This window comes from Limanda limanda, chromosome 15, assembly GCF_963576545.1.
Source record: "Limanda limanda chromosome 15, fLimLim1.1, whole genome shotgun sequence".
Lineage (NCBI taxonomy): Eukaryota > Metazoa > Chordata > Actinopteri > Pleuronectiformes > Pleuronectidae > Limanda > Limanda limanda.
This window is the reverse complement of record NC_083650.1, coordinates 24,513,089-24,534,143: the sequence shown is the minus strand read 5'-3', so window position 1 is coordinate 24,534,143 and position 21,055 is coordinate 24,513,089. Positions and strand designations below refer to the sequence as shown.

Genomic DNA, 21,055 nt, shown 5'->3' with positions numbered 1-21,055 from the left:
TTGTGAGTTTTTGTGTGTACGTGTGTGTGCATGGAGTGTGGTAAACAGTAAACTACACATTTAATGATTCACCATCATCAATATCAACAGGAAAGACTCCGTCTAATATGTAAACTGGAAAAAGATCACATTAAATTACAGCCAGAATAAATACTGACAGTGAATATTGAATATTCTCTTTTATTAAAAATAAACATAAATCTCTTATAGATGGACTTGCTGGTACCAATATGACACAGGCTGCAGTAGCACCCTGTCACCCCCAGGGGGTCTCCAACACCTACCTCTTTATTTGGATTGTACATAGTTTTTTAAAGCAATAGTGCTAAGTTTAGTTTTTTTTTTTTTATGATCCATGCTGCATTTCATATGGACATATATATATATATATATATATTTATGCTGTATATTAACGGTTCTTCATTCAAACCTCCTCTTTTATTTCTAAGAGCTTCACTGTACGAACATAATAAATCATTTGTAGCTGCAGGTGGAGAAATCTGAAAATCCACTTAATGCTGCATCTTATGAACAAGTGGATATTTAATATTTAATATTCAGAAAGGAAAAGCCCCCCCATCTCGCTCTCTCCTCCCATTCCTGTCAGTCTCTCTCTCTCTCTCTCTCTCTCTCTCTCTCTCTCTCTCTCTCTCTCTCTCTCTCTCTCTCTCTCCCTCTCTCTCTCTCTCTCTGTCTCTCTCTGTATCTCTCTTTCTCACTATCCTCCCATCACTGTCAGTGTCTCTCTCTCTCCCTCTCTCTCTCTCTCTCTCGTCCCATCACTGTCAGTGTCTCTCTCTCTCTCCCTCTCTCTCTCCTTCTCTCTCCCTCTCTCTCTCTCCTCCCATCAGTCAGTCTCTCTCTCTCTCTCTCCCTCTCGCTCTCTCTCTCTCTCTCCCTCTCTCTCTCTCTCTCTCTCCCTCTCGCTCTCTCCCTCTCGCTCTCTCTCTCTCCCTCTCTCTCTGCCTCTCTCTCTCTCTCTCTCTCTCTCTCTCTCTCTCTCTCTCTCTCTCTCTCTCTCTCTCTCTCTCTCTCTCTCTCTCTCCCTCTCTCTCACCCTCCTCCCCTCCCTGTCAGTGTCTCTCCCTCCTCCTCCCTCCTCCCTGCTGCCATGGCCGCGGAGCCTCCAGCTCTGGATGCTGAAGCGACGGCTGCTCTCACCGACAGCACCGAGATGCAGGAGCGGGTAAGATGCTTTTCTCTTTGGGGACGTAACGTGAAACCGAGCAGGACCTGAATCTGTCCGAGCATCATCATCATCATCAGCATCATCATCATCATCATCAGCAGCAGCAGCAGCATCAGCAGCAGCAGCAGCATCAGCATGGCCTCCCTGGTCCCTGCTGCAGCAAGATGGAGAAACCTGCAGGATGCATGCTGCTGCAGCTGGAGAGAGGAGGATAGAGAGGAGAGAGGAGGAGAGAGGAGGGGGGGGGGAGGATATAGGAGGAGAGAGAGGAGGAGAGGAGGCATCTGCACAGCGCTCATCCAGTGACGCGCCTGCAGGGCCGAGGAGGCAGAAGTGAAACTTGCAGCAGCTGTGTGTGTTTGTGTGTCCGTGCACGTTCCGCTGCCAGGGCTTATAAATAGCCCGACCCTGTTCCACCGGGTGACGGTGACCTCTCCACAGTCCCGGGCTGCAGCTGGGTCCGGTAACACGTCCGGTAACGTTTCCTCCACTTTGGAACGAGGACGCAAAACTGGACGCGACGAGGTAGGAATTCCTTCTGGAGGAAGAGAGAGAGGCTGTGGTGAGCTGTGACGTCATCAACAGGACAGTGGGGGGGTTATCTGATTATGAGCCTTTTCCAGTGGTGGAAAGTAACGAAGTAGAAATACTTTGTTACTGTACTTAAGTAGATTTTTTACATATCTGTACTTTACTTGAGTATTTATTTTCCTTCTACTTCTTACATTCTGAAAACTGATTATAGTTGATTCTGTGTTGTCTCTAGGAGTTCAGATGCGCTGGTCCATTACTATTTGAACCTCAGCATCTAGGGTTCAAAATTGGTAAAATGATACATTATATACATTATATTCATATTGTTGTTATAATTTTTTAGTCAGTTGAGATAAATCTTGAGGAGAAACATTTTGGGTTGTTTTGTGTCTGTATAGGACTACTATAAAAAGCACTTTGCATTTTTAATTTTGGTACTTGTACTTTTACTTTTGATACTTAAGTACATTTCAACAGCAGATACTTTTGATACTTAAGTACTTTTAATATGAGCTACTTTAAGACTTTTACTCAAGTCATTTTCTGACGGGTGACTTTTACTTTTACCGAAGTCACTTTCAGGTCAGATATCTGTACTTTTACTCAAGTATGGCTTTCAATTACTTTATACACCACTGGCCTTTTCATCTGGAGAGGAACTGTTATCAGAGGGAGACTGAAACTCTAAAACACTATTACTTTCTGGAGTTTCTAACGTTTCTGCATTTGGGTTAAAAATCAACCACTTGTTCTTTTGGTTTTGTTTTGTTTTCTTCTTTAACTATTTTATTTATTTATTTTAATTTTTTTTTTAAATTTTATTGATCGTATGTATCTATTTATTCATTTATTTTTAGTATTGCTATTATATTGTTATTATTATATTATTATTATGATTTATGTCATCTATTCTTTTATAAATTTATTTACTTGCTTATTTATTTATCCTTTCTCTCTCTTCCTCTATCAACCCATCTTTTTTTGTTTTTCTTTTGTTTGTTTTTCTTTATTTTTCAACTCTATGTGCTCATCTGTTGGGGCTAGGTGCCGGAGGGAGGGGGTGGGGGGTTGGTATCTGTTCTGTGGTATGTTGAAATTACATCTGTAATTTTTACCGTATGGAACACTATTGTTTGTTTGTTTAATTATGTAAAATTCAATAAACAGATTGTTAAAAAAATTTTTTTTTAAATCAACCACTTACGGTGTTAAAAGTCAAAAGCTAAAGTTTCCAGAGCCCAGATTTATGATTCAAATTAGGTCAGTTTATCCAGAAATGTCAACTTTACAATCAAAAAATCGAGTTATTCTCAATTCGTGAAGCTTTATTGATTAATTATATATCAGTTGCATTAATTTGGCCAGTAACTCTAAGGTCATGTGCTCTCCACATGCCTGGCGCTGAACAGAACCTGTTCCTCCACTTTTCATTCACTGAGAGGTTTGAGTCAGCTGATGTTTACACGCTCGTCCTCTCCTGGCTGTGTGGAGACGCTCCTCAGCCTGTCCTCCTCATCCTGTCCCTCGTCTCCTGTCTCTCTGTCTGTCCTCTGCTCCTCTCGGGTGAGTGTCGGCTTCTGCTGCTGCTTCTCACTCGGTCCACTTGACATTTGCTGTCAGAGCTCAGATAAGGAGTTTTTATCTTGTTCATCTCAGATGTTGAGGATCTGAATCAGCTCGACTTCTGAAACAAACTGCACAGTAGCCACAAGCTAATTCCTGCAGAATGGAGGTGATTTATTGAGGCTGCAGCTGTAGGCTAAAGTGTCAAAGGTGCATGAGGCCGACCAACTGCATCAGATTGTGCAATCTCCCTAATCTCCTTGCTAGAAAAATGAGAGACTCCGGATTAAAGGAGGGAGTTAGTTCCAGACCGGGGGGGGGAAACCCGTGAAAGAAGCTGTTAATAGAGATTATACCAAAGGATTGTTGGAGCTACGACCCAAATACTTTCACTACTGGTTCTGAAGAGATGCACAGAATCCAGAGAGGAGAATCAGACCAGGAGAGAGCCATGTTTCTGTGTCTTTGGCCACTGGAACCATCAAAACCACAAAGACTGAGAGTTTCTTGCAGTTGCACTTTTTAAACTCCCACTGATTTTATTCTAAGCAACTTCCTCAAAGTTACTCTACATTTAATATCTGCTGAGTCTTGTGAAAGGTTTATTTGTGTAATCTGTAATGTTGCATCACTTTCAGTTCAACAGGGTCAAAGTTCAAGGATCAGAGATTGAAAGTTTGACATTTATAGGGAGCGTAAATGTGGATTTCTGCATTTCACATTGAATTAAATACACATGATGTGTTGACCATGTGTGAAATAAGGAAGCAACAGAAACGTTCTGTTCAATGGCATAAAACAAAATCATAAAGCAGCAGAGAAGGAAATGCAGAAACAGAATCAACTCACTGAAGTCCAGTCTCACTTTGTTGCTTTCACTTGTTTTTAATTTGTATATTTCAGTTTAGAATATTGTATATTATGAACATTTTGGTTGGATACATGTTCTTGTTCCTATCTTTATATATTCATGTATCTATTGTTTTTTATTCAAAGTAGTTGTTATAAGGTTAGGTTTCAGATATAAGTGTTACTTTCATTTCCTTCCTGTCAAAATGTAAAATAAATCGTGTGACTTCTTCAGCATCAGGTCTCACAAGCTCAGAGTGAAAGAAAGAGTCTGAGCAAACTGAATAAGTGTTTTCTTTCTTCCAGCAGAAGGAGGAGAACATGACGGTGGATCTGGAGGCTCCTCCTCCGCCCGCTGCACCGGAGGATTTCGCCATCCGCTGCAATAACGTGTGCCGATCGTACAGCAAACTGAAAGTCCTCAGCAACCTGAACCTGAGGGTGCCACAGGGACAGATGTGAGTGGAGTGAGGAGCTCAGATAACACGTCTCAGAACCCGGCTTCAGAGGAGAACGTGACTGTATCTCTAAGTTAGTTTTGCTGGTCAGATCTTTAAAGTTTGGACTGAGTCTAACTGTAGTTCATCTTTAAAACACTCAATCTGCGTCGCTCCCTTGCTGCCTTGTTTGATCCCATCATTTAAACTGGTTCCCTGAAGCTAGTGTTTACATCAGTGTGAATCAGTGAGTGTGCAGACACACCCCAGTGCTTTTCTTTCACTTTGCTTCCTCATCCACCACGTGGGAGCCGGGTCACCGTTTCTGTGCCAGAGCGAAAGTGCAACAGCCACAGTCACAGCAACATCTCTGTATTTCAACGCTTCACGCAAATCATTTGAAGAATTAAAACACAGAATTCCACAGTCTGAAACCCTGTGTGACTCTGTGTCCGTTGCAGTTACGGTCTCTTGGGCCCCAGCGGCTGCGGGAAGACCACGCTGCTGAAATGCATCGTGGGAACGCTTAAAATCTCCGGGGGTCACATCACCGTGCTGGGCCGGCCTCCTGGTTTCCCGGGTCACGACGTGCCGGGGAGGAAGGTCGGGTACATGCCGCAGGTAAACACAGCATCTTTGAAATCTCAGCTCTGCCTGAAAGTATGTGTAATGTGTATATGTAATATATGTATGTAATATTTGTATTAAGGGAACTAAAAACTAAGTCCACTTCCTCACTCAGCTCCACATGTAAACCCTGTTTGTCCCGGTGTAACAGGCCATAGTTTACCCCCAGGCCGGACTATACCCGGGGTTAAAGGGGCCTAGGCTAGATTATACCCGGGTATATTATGGCCTAGGCCAATTCATACCCCTCAGGCCAGATTATACCCCCATGATATCAGAAGTGTTGAATGATATACCAAAGAATGACTTAATTTTTCAACATTTTATTGGGGGTTGAGCTTTGTCAGGTAAATTAAGGGAGAAAGCTCACTAACTTAAATCTTAAAACTTTAAAAAATAGACTTTCATAACTTCAACCAGAAAAACTGATAACAACATCAAAACATCCACAAAGATCAAAACACTTCTCAGTAGTGTTACACATTAAATATAATAAATTAACTTTATAAATTAACAGGCCTAGGCTGTTTTACACCCCGGGGTATACTCTGGCCCGGGCCAAAGTATACCCGGGTTTAATTTGGCCTGTTACACCTGTAACGTGTTAAAGTGTGTTTGGTGAAAGCCAATTATCACCCGACGTTCACTGAATAGGGATCAAGTGCCTTGCTCGAGGGCTCGGTTTAATTCAGCCTCTGTTGGCTCGTTACAGTCAGAGTGGAAATGTGAGGAGGCTGAAAACACACGTGTGAGCATCTGTGACCCGGAGAGGGAGTCATGTGACACCTTGTGTCGTCTGAGGCCAGCAGCAGGGGGAAATAAACCCTGTTCATCCTGGTTACAGAGAAATGTATGTGTGGATTATTATTTAAGTAGCTAATCTAGATATTAATCCGTTGAGTTATGGAAAAGCTAAAAGTGCTGAGTCCAGGGTTTCTGTATTAGTGCTCAGAAAACAGTACAGACGCTGATCTGCTTAGAGAACATCCGATTCAAACAAAACTTAACTTACTGTTGATTTCTTTGGTTGAAACATCCAAGTTGTGCTTTGTTATTGAAATAGGACGGACAGAAAAGTGTCAATGAACCAGGACGAGGTATCGAGAGAATATAATCCACACACACACATATTCAACACAACCTTCTCTTGTGTTCCGTAGGATCTGGCCTTGTACAGCGAGTTCACCATCAGCGACACCCTGACCTTCTTCGGCCGAGTCCACGGCCTGACGGCGAAGGAGACCCAGGCGCGCATGGACTTCCTCATCGACTTCCTGGACCTGCCTCAGAAACACAGCCTGGTCCGAAAGCTCAGGTAAAACCACACGACAGCGATGTCTGTGACTGTGAATCATATCAACGGATTAATGATTATGTTTGATTTGTGGCGTAGAGCAGATTAACTGCAGGTGAATTCAATCATGAGCCAAACAGGAGAGATCAACTTTGTTTAATCTACTTGCTGTGGAGTCTTTTATATTTATGCCAGTGTTGCCAAATTTCATCCTAAAAGTATAATTATCATTTAGCTGCAGGTTCACATCCCTCTGCTTTGCTACAGACGGATATTTGTGTACTTTATGTAAGACGGTCGTGATGCTGGATAATCACATTTTCACACGAAGAGTAAAAAAGCAAATAAATCAAGCAATGCAAATTGAAAAAAGGTTTTACACCTGTGTAATGCACAGTGTATATTCTGCGGTTGTTGGAGGAAAATAATCATTATCTCTTGTTCCTGGTATGAGTCACATCCCCGAGCATCACAAAGAGCCTTGTGTTCCTGGAGAGTCCCTTTCAAAACAAACCTAATACTTATATCACATGTCTGTCGTGCTACTGAGCCGCAGCTGCCGCTTCTGTTTCCCTGTTATTGTTATTGAATTGTAACATTTAATATCTAAGATCTGTTTTATTAAAGATCTTCATTTCCTGGTCTCCTCTCTGGTTCGGCTGCAGAGACACAAACACGCAGCTGAAGCTGTTTACTACACAAAGTGTGTCAAGTATTCTTGGAATGAATAAACACAGCGAGTGGCACTGACTCGTCATCTGTTTCTACCTCAGATATTATAGATATATAATTTATTTTGTCTCGAATACAGTGTAGAATCAATTTGCGATTTTTTGAGTCATAGCATTTTTTTTTTAAAGAATTTATGTTTTTCTAGTCAAAGCCTTAAGATGGATTTCTCAGAGTGCCTCCCAGCGCCCCTGTGGGTCAGGTCAGGTTGTTTCCCTCAGTGTTGTCTGGCAGGTTTGTCTTGCAGGTTGTGTTGACTCTGCTCTGGGTTCCCTCCTCCCTCGGGAACGAGCGGCATGTGTTTATCAGTGACGCAACATTTGAGAGCGTGGTGGAGGAGCCGGCTTGTGATTGGTTCCTGTGTCCTGTGTGTTTGCTGCAGCGGGGGTCAGAAGCGCAGAGTTTCCCTCGGAGCGGCTCTGCTCCAGAATCCAGAGCTGCTCATCCTGGACGAGCCAACGGTGGGAGTGGACCCTGTGCTCAGGGCCAAGTATGTAGTGTAACACACATACACAGACACACACACACACACACACACACACACACACACACACACACACACACACACACACAGAGACACACACACACACACCAACACTCGTACTGTTTCTCTTAAATCCAGTTCAGCTGCACCAGATTCAAGATCCATTCGTTATCTCCTGGTAAATCATTAAAAATGTAATAATCAGATAATGTTAAAGGAAGTGAAAATTATCTGCACCAAAACTGAATTTGTTCCCCTCTGACCGATAACACTTCCTTCCACCAAGTTACCTACAGGCCAAAACAAAACAGTCAACTAACAAACAGGTGAAAACACGACCGCTTGGGCAGAGATACTAAATTAAAGATAGATTTTTCGACCTTTAAAGAAATATAGAGTTAATATCGTGACCCGGGCAGGAACAGACCTGTCAGTGAATTCTCCTGTGGAAGGTAACCAACTGTCTGAGGCCAAATCTAAACATCTAAACATCTTCTCAAACCTCACAGGAACGTCACGTTATTTTCTCCTAATCAACCACAACGTTTAGCAGTGAATCTGCTGCTGGAGAAGCTTTGAGATTGAGGAAATCGTTTATTCGCTCTGGGGTCAAACGTTGTGTAATTAGATTGTTGTTGTTTGCGCTGTGCAGGATCTGGCAGCATCTGGTGGAGATTGTGAAGACGGGGAAAGTGTCGGTCATCATCACCACACACTACATCGAGGAGGCCAGACAAGCCAATGTGGTGAGAGAGACACACACAGAAAATCAACTCCCAGATATTCAGGATTACAGAATCAACAGCAGCGCCTCCGCATTCATCTGCAGAAACAAAGAGTCTTTTCATATCTCCTCTGTGTCAACATGTTTGATGAAGTTTATTCTTCATCAGCTTTGACAGGACGATTAAAAGCTCAAAGAGAAAAAGCTTCTAGAGTTTGTGTAGAAGCTCTCATCTGCTTTAACACACAACCACGTTTTTAGTTTCTAAAGCTCGAATCTTTCTGTTTGTCATTTATTCCTTTGGTTTATTGGTCGAGTTTATTTATAAAGCACATTTAAAAACAGCCAGAGTTGACCAGAGCGCTGGGAAATTCAAGTAAAGAATAAATTAATACAAAATAAAATAATAAAAATGCTATTTGTAGTTTAATAACTTAAATAAATACCACAAAAAGACCAAATTCATCATCATTCATTCCATTATTATTCACCACAGTAGCAAAATGTGCTGGAAATAGTCTCCGCCCCCCAAAAATACACATTTGACTCATGACTCACATTTTACAGTTTGAAACCTGCAGATTCCACTTGAATACAGAAGCTGTGAAGAAACTCAGAGAGAGAAGAGGAAGTAAAGGTTTAAAATTAAAGTTCACTTGTGAACACCGGCTGGTTTGTGGTGAACGGTCACACACATGAGCAGCAGGGATAAAGTTAGTGGGTCTGTAAACTTACAGTACATTTAACACATTTGAATATCTGGCTCTGCATTAAATCCATGAGTTCCTTCACTTTTTCCCCACTAATCTGCTCTGTATATAAAGACCTGTACTTTACAGTGGAGTGTTTGTCCTGTAGATTCTCTGATGTTGGAAATTCTGGAAATGTGCTTTTTCACTTCTCCAGTGAGAGGTGTAAAAACTAGAGGTGGTTAAAAAGTGAGGCTCAGTGGATGAAACTTTGACTCTTGTTGTTAAGTGCACTTCTCTTTTCAAGATTCCACTAAATCTATATACTGTGTAGTGCATATACAGTCCCTTAAAGCCATCCACCCATCATCCTTACTACAGATCCTTTAATGGTTCTGAGGGGCTGAAACCAACCCTTACAAATCCAATCTACGCAACAAAAATATTTGTGTCTAAACCAAATTTCCCACACTTATAATTTTACTTTCTTAAGCTTCACTTTAAAAATAGAGTTCTCTAGCGCCCCAGGTTTCTTAGTAATCGAAGGAACTGAAATTTCACTTCTCTTTATTTCTCAGAGTGTCACATGTCGGGGAGTTTCAGACTCAAACTTCATCTCAGAAACAATGTCAGAAGTTATTTCGGCTTCTCTCTGATGCAGCTCCATAAATAACAGAGTTGTGAATTCTTCACTGAAGCCAGTCGGCCCTGTGTGATGCTCCGGGGCGTCTCCACTCCGGGTGGAGGTGAGAGGCGGGTGGAGGGAGATTCTGATGGAGGAAGAATCAGGTGGATCCACTGATTTCTGTCTTTGACTGTTTCACCAGGACAGAGCAACGTCAGGTGCTTCAACGAGGAATGAAAACACGCTGGCTTGTTGTTTCTGACTCCGTCCGGGACAATAGACTTTAATCACAGAAACCTTGACCTACTGAGGAGAGAGGAGGGGCCAAGTTATTAAAACCAGTTCCTCCACTGCTCTGTAACCAGCTGGCTCCAAAAACATTAGTCAAAAGTCTCATTTCAAATTGACACACTGGCTTCCCCAACATTTAAGTAATGTTGTTGATGTGCTGTTGATGAAAGCACCGGTCTAATAAATCATGGGTTCAAGTCCCAGCAGTGCCTTGCATGAGGTACAGCGGGTCGGCCACTAACCAGAAGGTCTTGGTGGTTTGATCCTCGCTTCTTTCACTTTGCATTCTGAAGTGCAAGATGCGTAACCCCAGATTTTAGTTTCTAAATGCTCTGGAGGTTTCGAGTCATGTGCAGGAGCCGGGATCTGTCTGGATTTTGTTCCCTGACATCAGGAGGATGAAAACTTTCCTCTCCATAAAAAGTGGCAGCACGCAGAAGACAAAACTATATTTTATGAATCACTTCTTCATTCTGTCTTCTTCTGTTTCCCCTGCTCTCTAGGTCGGGCTCATGCGGAACGGCCACTTGCTGGCGGAGGGGCCTCCAGAAGAGGTCATGAAGCAGCACAATGCAGCAGTGAGTAGAGCCCCTGGTGGACAGGAGGGTCGGGTGCAGGTAGTGAGAACAGGGACCTTCATGGATCAGATGCAGATTCTCCAGTTCTGTCAAAAGCCAATAAAGAGACGTTGCATCAGATCGGGGAATAAATGATTTCTTCTAAAGCAGCTTTATGTAAGGTGATGAATAAACCAGAAGCTTGTGTAAACTCCTGTTCTCCTGCTGCAGACCCTGGAGCACGCCTTCCTGCAGCTGTGTCAGAATTACGACCAGGTCGACTCCAAACGAGGATCCAGTCCACAGGGGGCGCCGCTGGAGAACAGCCAGTCGTTCGAGAGCGGGCGAGACGAGAGTCGGCCGATTCTCGCCATCGGAGCCGGAGCCGAGGAGGAGGTTCCCAAATATTCAGGTGCATGGACAGAAATGTTCTACCCAGTTTATTACAAATCATATTTCTGTTTCCTGTTCCTGAGGCTGGCACTGTGGACAAACAGGTGCATATCACATAAGTGTCCCAGGTTTGAATCCCCTCTGTCACTTCTTGGATGAACAGAGTTTGAAGGTCAAAGGTCAAGAGGTTGACCTGGTGAGAACAGAACCTGAACCCCCCCCCCATGTGTGTTCTGCAGTGGACTGGAAGGTGCGAGCCCGACACCTGCTGCCCAAGTGGAGGAACATCACCGCCCTGATGATCAAGACGCTGGTGCGGATGAAGAGAATGCCCGGGTACGTCCACGCTCCTCTCGTCTGTCAGCAGAAGGTTTGACGAGGGACACGTTGGTCCTCTGACTGTCTCTGCCCCCCCCCCCCCCCCCCCCTCTGTGCTTGCAGCTCGTTGTGTTTCCAGTTCGTGCTGCCCGTGATCCAGATCTCTCTGATCTGTCTGTGCGTGGGAGGAGATCCGCGGGGGGTGCAGGTCGCCGTCGTGAACAACGAGACCTCCCCCTCGGCGTACAGCCTCACGCTGCTCTCCTTCCTGGACAACACCAGTGTCACGCAGGTATAGACAGATAGATAGATAGATAGATAGATAGATAGATAGATAGATAGATAGATAGATAGATAGATAGATAGATAGATAGATAGATAGATAGATAGATAGATAGATAGATAGATAGATAGATAGATAGATAGATAGATAGATAGATAGATAGATAGATAGATAGATAGATAGATAGATAGATAGATAGATAGATAGATAGATAGATAGATAGATAGATAGATGGATACTTTATTAATCCCGAGGGAAATTTAGTATGTCTCCGACCTCGTGAGACACAATCTCACCCGAGGGAGGTTTCAATGTTCACGAGCTGCGACCGAAGAGGAAGCAGGTAGTTTCTGTGACTCGTGTTCTGTTATCACTGATTCATAAAGTTTACCTCAAAGCTCAAGTCTAAGTTTCACTTCATGGTTTTTCTAGGAAACAGAAAAGTCGTTTCCTGGTGCGACACAGTTCGCTGCTTTATATAAAACTCGAGTGAAGCTGCTTTATAACAAACATTAGAAGATTTTAATCTATTTCCCCAGAGTGCATCAATATGTATTATTATATATCATATATAAAGTGTTGCTCTTCGTCCACAGGTGCCCTTGTCTCATGCAGAGGCTTTCGATGGGATCCAGAATGGAGAGTACTGGGGCGTCATCGGCTTCGGGGAGAACTTCACCAGCTACCTGACCAAAAGGTGAACGCACCGATCATGTGACATCAGCCACCATGTGACCTGTTAGTATTAGTACCAGGACAGAAAAGACTGGATCCATGATGATATGTTGTGTAGAATCGACACATTAAATAAGTATGAAAACGACAAAGAAACAAATCAAACAGTGTCATCACGACTTCTGTCAAACGTCCAATAGAAAACATACGATTGTGAATCCGTCTCATTCTCGACTTTATACATCACAGGATCATAAATAAATCCTCAGTGAGACGTTGAGCTCACGCTGGAGTCACATGAAAAATTTCAATCACCACAAATCCACTTATAGTGTTGTGTCCATATGTGGAGCATTTAGGTCTTAATGCCGATCAACATAGTATAAAGGATAAATGTGTCAATGGGTTTGAAAAACGTTTATATAAAAGTCCTGACTTTAAACTTTAGACCTTAAAAGCTTGATGAAGAAAAGCTCCTTGTTGAAACACATAGTGGTTAAATCAAGAGCTTCAGTTGTTCTTACGTCAATATGAGTTTATTATAACAACACAAAGCTTGAACAGCAGTCCAGGTCCTATAACTACTTTTGTATTGCTGTCAGCAAGATGACACGAAAACTATTGAACTAATTTTATAGAAACTTGTTGGAAGGTGGGACATGACTCCAGGTCTCCAGTGTATCACAGGGCCGACATTTGTAGAATTCACATTCATAGACAATTAAGACAAGGATTTGAACCGAGAACCTTCTTGCTGTGAGGCAGCAGTGCTAATCACCACCTCGCCATTTTATTATAAACCATACATAATAGTAAAGGTATTAAAGTAGCAAATCTGCAGCAGCACAATGTTTAACATGCAGAGAGAGATTATCTGTAAAGTAGAGGCTGTGTCACACGTTGCATCTCAGGGAGGATTTGACTGAAGTAGTTGTTAATGAATTATTAAGAAATCCAGAACAAATGAAATCAGATTATAATCCAAATGCCATTCCTGTCACTCACACAAACACAAATCAAACCAGCTTCAAACTTTTAATCATGTGTCGATGAGTCAGTCGAGAATGTTAAAGGGCATGAGTTGTTGTGTTGGGTGTGATTCACTGTGTGTGTGTGTGTGTGTGTGTGTGTGTGTGTGTGTGTGTGTGTGTGTGTGTGTGTGTGTGTGTGTGTGTGTGTGTGTGTGTCTGCTCCTTCCTGTCCCACACACACCTGAATCATGTGACAGACGTTCTTCAGGTTTCTTCTCCTCCACGTCTTCACCTCACTGATCTGAACTGTTCAATTACCTTCACACTTCACAGAGCAATAATAGACCTGATTTTATGAAGGGACAAGTTTGATACGAGCTCTGTAAAATAATCCTATAATTTAATAATTCAATGAGAGCGTATGTGAAGCAGATCCTGACTCTTTGGCTCCACAGGATGATGCAGCGGCATGTTTCCAGGGAGGTGGTGGATGGAGGATCAGTGCACGTGTGGCTGGATCTGACAAGTAAGATCCAAACTGTTCATCTAGCTTAAGGTTTAAGTTTTATCCTACATGTGAGTTTATTCTATTTATTAAAATTTAAAGGATCAACTAAATTGTATATGACAAATATAGAAGTAAAAACTATTATCAATTATCTACAGAGAAGCTCACTTTTGCTGTTTATGTTTTTTTCTAGATCGACAAATTGCCTTAATGCTGCAGAAGAAGCTTCACGAGGCTTTTCAGGTACAAATGTGTTTCCTTCCTTTTGTTTCATTAGCTTCAAATATTATATACACACGATATTTATAGTGTACAATAAATACACATGCAACACAACAGCAGCAGCATCTTTACAATATCAACATCAGTGCCACTTCACTGGTTTCTGTTATTGACGCTGTTCCACAACAACACAAGACCAGACTCTTCATTTGTTTTTACATTTGTCATCATGACAGAAACAACCTGTGATTTGTGAATATGAGTTTTACCGATGATATGTCATTGATTTGATTAATTCCACTGAAAGTTGATGAGAATGCAGTTGGAGTTATGATCTGTCTCACTTCACCTGCAGGACTTTGTGGACCACAAGCTGGGCAGCATGTCGTACCTGGTGTCGCTGCCGGTGAAGGTGAGAAAAGATCTGAAGCAACAATCAAACCAGAGGAATAAGAATCAAGCTAAAAATAATTAATCTTTTGTTCCTGTCCTCTTGTAGATGGAGGAGCCGATCTACGGAGACGAGAACACAGACTTCACCATATTTGTGATGCCTGGAGCTGTTCTCAGGTCAGTGGGAAGCGAGCTGGTTGAATTCAAGCTTCGACCCCTTTTAATACCAATAAACTCAATATGGACAATAAACCCGTGCTCCTCGTGGCTCCTCCTCTTCCTCTCTCCCCGTCCAGTATCACCTTCTATCTGGCCGTGGGTCTGACGGCTCTCTCCTTCGTCCTGGAGAGGAAGGAGGGGCTTCTGGACCGATGCTTTGTCGCAGGTGAGAGGTCAAAGTTCACACGCAACACGTTCAGTAGATTAACGGTTTTATAAAATGACCTCAGCTTCTATTGATACCAGATCTGCCATCATACTTGGCATCGCTTCATGTGATTGTATGTTGTAAAGATTTAACTGCACTGATTGTGTGTTTAACTTTGTTCTATATTAATTATCTTAATTGTAAACGTCCTATTTTACTTCATCATTACACTTCTTCAGCTTCATGCTTTCACTTTCTGAGTTCTTTGTAATTCCCTGCAGCTTTTAATCAGGAAAACTGATAAAAAAACACAAATAAGTCTTTTAAATGCAAACACTTTATACAAAACTTGAATTCCCCCTTTTTATGATTGATTGTAGTTATTATTGCTGCTTGTCTTTCACATGTCAGTAATAAATACTTGTGTTTAAATATACATTTAATAGAAAACAGTGAAGTATAAAGGTGAAGGATGTTTATAGACTCACAGACTCTCTTATATTCTTAGATTCATTCAAATCTTTCAACTGCAGCAGAATGAAGCTTCCAAGATAAATAATTGACGTGTAATTTGAGATGTTACCAGTAGAGGGAGTCACATGATCACAGCAGCGTGTGATGGTGTTCACCAGCAAGAAAGAAGAATTACTACCTTTATATTATTACTTTAACTGTTTTAAACGTATTGATGACTCTGCATATATTTTAATGGAAGAATTAATGTTGTATAATGAGTGAGAGAATGGCTGATGTGAGGGATTTTGTTTATTCAGAGGATCTTTGATTTGACTCTGTGCTGTTTCCAGGTGTGAGCTCCATGGAGACGATGCTGGCTCACCTCTTCTCTCAGCTGTTCGTCATCAGCGTCCAGATCATCCTGCTGCTGCTCTTCATCCTGCTCGCCTTCAATGTTCGTGTCCACACACACACACACACACACACACACACACACACACACACACACACACACACACACACACACACACACACACACACGCACACGCTCTCCACATGAGAGGAAACTATTGATCCGAGTGTCTTCAGGAACCAAAACAAGATAGTGGAGGCAAGGAAATACAACATAAACAATAAAACAACCATATAATATATATATGTAAAGAATTTTTTAATGATAGAAACAAACCTATATGTTTCAATAATTTGTATTTATTTTATATTTAAATCTAAAGTATCACACTCACACATTCTATTTGCTGCTTGTTTCTCTAATAATTCTCTAACTCACCACAGGGAAATCTGGCTCATTCTTTACTGAGAACACTGTCGGATAAGTAAAACTGATTTTTTTATTATTATTATAATTACTTTTGACTTATTCATTATTTGGACTCTTAATAATAATAATACATTTAAGCTGAATAGCACCTTTAACAAGGTTCTGACAAAACAGCAATACAGAATGCAGAAAGCAGCTAAAACTGAAAATGATGAATATAAAACACATATCCTGATCACACATTGAAATATAGCATTAAACATTAAAGGCAGATGTGGGTATTGAGTCGTATTTAATCGTATTATTATCGTGACCAGCGTCTGTTTAAAGGAGATATTCTGAAAGGTCACTGCGTTCACGACCTGCTGCGTCGGAAGCTGTTAGTCGCTCATTTGCATTTTAATCACATCAGGAAAAATGGGACTTTACCTCCAGAACATTAGAGTCATGATAATTCATTTCGCCCGTCACACACACTGTTATTGTCTGATATGATATAATTAATATTGTTCTGTGAGATGTGCACGAGGCAGCAGCAGCAGACAGCAGGAGAGTTAGGGTGGAAATCTCTGGAGGTCACAGAGGTCATCGATCACTTTGTGACCCTGGATGGGATCAATACAGGCAAAGACAGGATAGAGATCATGTGTGTGTGTCTAAGTGAGTGTGTGTGTGTTCTCGTCTGTGTGTTACAATGTGTGTGTCAGTGTGTGTCCGTGTGTCCATGTGTGGGTTAATTAAGGTGCTGAAGTCCAAACAGACCACGACTCCATAAATCACTTCCTGCGCCGCCCGTTTCCAGGGATCACTGCGGGATCGCCACGACAACAACCTTGATTGCTGTGGCAACCGAGTGGTCATGTGGCCTCCGGGTGCAGGGCTATTTTTGCACGTTGTCAGGGGAGACGGATAGTGTCTTAACACACTGAGAGAACACACATACACACACACACGTCCGCACATTCTCTCCGAGCTCACAGAGTTATCACTTTGAGTCCTGACACTTTCAGACTTGTGTTTATTCCACTTTGAACAGGAGGAAATCGTCTTAATTAATCCGCTGATTGCCACCTCGGTTTCTCTGGAACATGACATCACGTCCTCGGAGACGAGTTTTCTATTAAAACCTCAGACTTTGAAACGAGTTCCACACAAAGGCTGAGAACTGGAAGCTTGTTTCCAAGAATAAGTTTGAGAAACGAGTTTTTCAGAGAAAGGAAACCACTGAAAATAGATTCAAAAGTAAACTTGCATCTGTAGGTTGTAATATTGTGGATTTTTTTCTGTAGAACCGTGTGTTTGTCCTGGTTCTAACTCTGCCCCCCCCCTCTCCTCTCTCTTTAGTTCCACCTCAGCTCTCTTCATGAAAACACTCGAGACATTTACGAGCCTGTTGTCTCCCTCGCCCCTCTGCCCCTCTCTCTCTCTCTGCAGATGCCTAATGAAGGCTCCCTGGTGCTGGTCATCATTCTCATCGTGCTGCAGGGCGTCACCGGCATCTCGTTCGGCCTCGTCATCTCCGCCGCCATCGACGACGAGCAGAGCGCCAACCAGGCCGCGCTGGGCGTGTTTTACCCAAACCTCATCCTCTGCGGTACGCCTCGGACCCACGTGTGTGTGTGTCTGTGTGTGTGAGCGGCTTCAGAACTCCTGTAGGTGTCGGATTATTGGACCTTTATTCAACATCCTGAATCCCCGAGCCTCTGGTTTGGTTGTAGTTCAGGATATAGAAATCTTTGCTGAAGCAGCAGTGGCTCAGTCAGGTTCTCCATCACCTCCCCCCCCCCCCACATCCCTCCTCCAGCTCCATTCAGTCGCTGCACCGGAGCCGTCGACCGTATCAAACCATTAAAGCTTTATTAAGCATTTAACAGATATTTAATCTGTGTTGAATTATCGGGTTCATTGAGGAGTTGGAACCAGCAGTTAAATAAATCTCACTGGAGCGTTCATATCTCCCTCCTTCCCTCCCTTTCTGTGCTTTGGATGATTCAAATGAAATGAAAACTTATCCCTTCCTCTATATTTGAATTGGTGAATCTAAGAGCATCTCCTGTGCCCTGACCTGCAGGGATCATCTGGCCCGTGGAGTGTATCCCGTATCCTCTCCGGTACCTCAGCCTGGCTCTGCCTCAGACCTACGCCTCTGAAGCCCTCCGCTGTATAATGTACAGAGGTAATGTATACACACGTTACACAACATGTATACACACGTTACACAACACGCATCGATCCTGTAACGCTAGCAGCTCCTCGTCCGGCGTGGCGTTGGCACGTGTGAGCGTCAGATTGTCACGGTACACGCCGCAGCCGCTCGTCTGAATCATTCATCAGCTCTGGATCCTGTGTAACTGAACTTCCTGGAATCGGAGGTGTGGAGGTGTGGTCTCTGGACGCCGTTGTGTCCGGACAGCGAGAGCTCGCTCTGTGTTACGTGATACGCGTCAAACGCAGGAAGTGGGCGGCGCCGCTTCCTGCTTCACAAACCTTATCTTCGAGGTTCAGTGGTGGACGAGAGACGTTCCACAGATTAGATTCACTGCCCGACATCTGAAGTCCAGGCTCTGCACCAGGCTCACAGTCACTGTGGCCTCAATAAGCTTCCACGGAGCTAATAGAAGATGACAGATGATATAATAATAAACCTGGATTTCCTGTGTTCGTTGGATCACATCACCCAGAGATTGATGGTTTTTGCAGATATGATCTATTTTAATACACAGAAGACGCTGCTCATAACCAGATTCAGTTCATGAATGAGGGAAACAGACATGACTTCACTTTCTGTGGCTCCATCTTTCAATCACATCAGAGATCATGTTGGGCCGGTGGTTGTGAAGCTGTAGAGAAGTGAACGCGATTTAGAAAAGATCTGCATTTATCTTTGGATTCTGCAGCAAAAATATGTTTTATTTCTTTGTCGTGAGGTTTTAATAAAGTGTCTTAAGAATTGTTTCCATTTAATGAGATCTATCAATATATGTTTCTGCTGACACATTGATATCAGAAAGTTGCAGAGCTGTCGTTTTCATGATGATGCTCCTCGTGGAATATTAAATTAAAACAATGGCCTGATTTTGTTAATATGTTTAGAATATATATAAAAACAGTTTAGCTTTCCTGAGTGTTGCTTTACTCTTTTCTTTTCCGGTTGCAAAAACATAACCCACGTTTTGTCAGTCTCTTTTGACCTTGATATTAATATGTGACCATGTGACCATCCTGCAGGTTGGGGTCTGACTCAGATGATGGTGTGGCGAGGCTTCGCCGTCACCCTCGGCTGGAACGCCTTCTTCCTCATCCTGGCCACGGTCATCTTGAAGCTGAGGACATGAGCGCCTCGCCCCCCCCGGAGGACATCACCCGGTGCGGGGACGGACGCTGCCGGGAGACGCCCGGGACGCCAGGACTCACCTGGACTCACCTGGACTCACCTGGACTCACCTGGACTCACCTGGACTCACCTGGACTTCCTGTCTGTGGATGTCCTGATGCAGCAGCGACCAGGAGGAGACACGTTCTCCGTCTCTCACAGACACTTGATCCTGATCCTGCAGCAGCTCCCATGTCGGTGGAATTTCAAAACCGCTGCATGTTGACGTCCGTGAGACGACACACATGCACAATATGAGGATATTTGTTAAGCAGCAAACAGAAGGATCGTATTTATTCTTACAGTTCGATTCACATATATATTTGTTTTGATATGTTTCACCCCTGAACCGGCCCGGCCCGACTCAGAGTCTCTCTCTTTGTTTCCGTTTGTCCTTCGTCTCAACGCTGATCGAGAGATTCTGCCGGGATTCACTTTATTTCAAAATCGATGCATGAGGCCTCGAGATTCCATCTGGTAAAATGAGGAAGAAAAAGTTGTTGAATTCACTGGAAGATGTTATTCTTTTCGTCTGTACAGTTTTTGTTTGTCTAACGAACATTTACATTATAGAGAAAACGATTTTAAAAACCGTCTTAGCACAAGAGAATCTCAAGCCGGTTTTTATCAGCTTTACAATGAGAAAAGGCGAAGAGGGGGTTGTTGTTGTTGTTGTTGTTGTTGTTGTTGTTGTTGTTGTTGTTGTTGTTGCATCAGCAGCATCTCCTCTGGTTTCTTACCTGTTGTGTCTGTGGACAGTTTTGCATCTTGTCCAGTGCGAGACAGGAACCAGTAACCACGTCTCAAGTCGGTGAGACGCACCGTTACCAGGAGCTCAAATGTAAAACTCTTGATTTTTGTGCCAACATCTGCTGTGAGAGGAGAAACGGGGGGGGGGGATTGTCGTAAGTGGAGGGAAAGCGTTGTCGTACTTTTAGTTTTCGATCATTCTCCACTTCGCCGGACGCAGTGGGACGGATTTCTGTCTCATGTGCCAGGCTCCTCAATTCGTTGTTGCCCAACACTTCTCTGTCGCCCCCTGGTGGTGCAGCCAGAGCCCCGCCTCCTCCATGTTAGTGTCATAGGGGCCAAACGGAAAGCTTGTGTATCGACCGCACTACCGAGCTGCGGAGTTCGGCTTCATTAATCTGAACAGTGGAGACGAGTCGTCCATCTTAAGTTCCCGTCTTTGGTTGTTGTGTTGTCTGCGCTGGAGGAAAAGGGAAGAAATATGTTTTTAAATTCAATAAGTGATATTTAAATTAGGGCTGGGCAAGTTAACTTGTTTTAATCGAGTTAACTCAAGTGATGAGTTAACTCGATTGTTTATCCGCCAATTATTTTCTTTTTTCCTGTTCTGCAGCAGTCAGCAACAGACTTTCACAAAATAAAAGCCTGACTTTCACAATAAAACAATAAATAATCAAACCTGAGTGAATGCGAGATAAAATAATTAATCGAGTTAACTCATCACTTGAGTTAACTCAAGTTAACTTGAGTTAACTCGATTGAAACGAGTTAACTTGCCCAGCCCTAATTTAAATATGAAATATATCCAGCCTGTGTTCTTAGAATGTCGTTGCTGATTGGTCGGTTTAGAGCCTCTTTTGTTCCAGTCTTCAATGATCTGCATTTTAAACACTTTGCATCGTATTAATGAATATTGTTTAATTGCTAAATTATTTAGTTATCGGCCAGTTTTTGAATTCTTTGATTGAGAAGA

At 42.9% G+C, this 21,055-nt stretch overlaps 1 protein-coding gene across 1 annotated transcript; it reads left to right on the top strand.

Annotated features, from left to right (window-relative positions):
* Nucleotides 1-1,111: 1,111 nt before the first annotated feature.
* abch1 (ATP-binding cassette, sub-family H, member 1) lies at nt 1,112-19,294 on the top strand. Its single transcript, XM_061087718.1, has 20 exons — nt 1,112-1,186; nt 4,442-4,593; nt 5,034-5,193; nt 6,360-6,514; nt 7,605-7,712; nt 8,359-8,452; nt 10,539-10,613; nt 10,824-11,004; nt 11,225-11,321; nt 11,427-11,595; nt 12,183-12,283; nt 13,688-13,758; nt 13,934-13,983; nt 14,318-14,374; nt 14,462-14,532; nt 14,652-14,740; nt 15,529-15,632; nt 17,394-17,553; nt 18,031-18,135; nt 19,188-19,294. The coding sequence occupies exons 1-20, from the start codon at nt 1,112-1,114 to the stop codon at nt 19,292-19,294; spliced, it is 2,181 nt and encodes a 726-aa protein (XP_060943701.1).
* Nucleotides 19,295-21,055: the final 1,761 nt, after the last annotated feature.

Excerpts from the sequence above, each read along its gene's own strand:
- abch1 (XM_061087718.1), top strand. The coding sequence starts at position 1,112 with ATGGCCGCGGAGCCTCCAGCTCTGGATGCTGAAGCGACGGCTGCTCTC. Across the intron at positions 6,515-7,604 it reads AGCCTGGTCCGAAAGCTCAG|CGGGGGTCAGAAGCGCAGAG; the intron begins GTAAAACCACAC and ends TGTTTGCTGCAG. Across the intron at positions 17,554-18,030 it reads CCCAAACCTCATCCTCTGCG|GGATCATCTGGCCCGTGGAG; the intron begins GTACGCCTCGGA and ends CCTGACCTGCAG.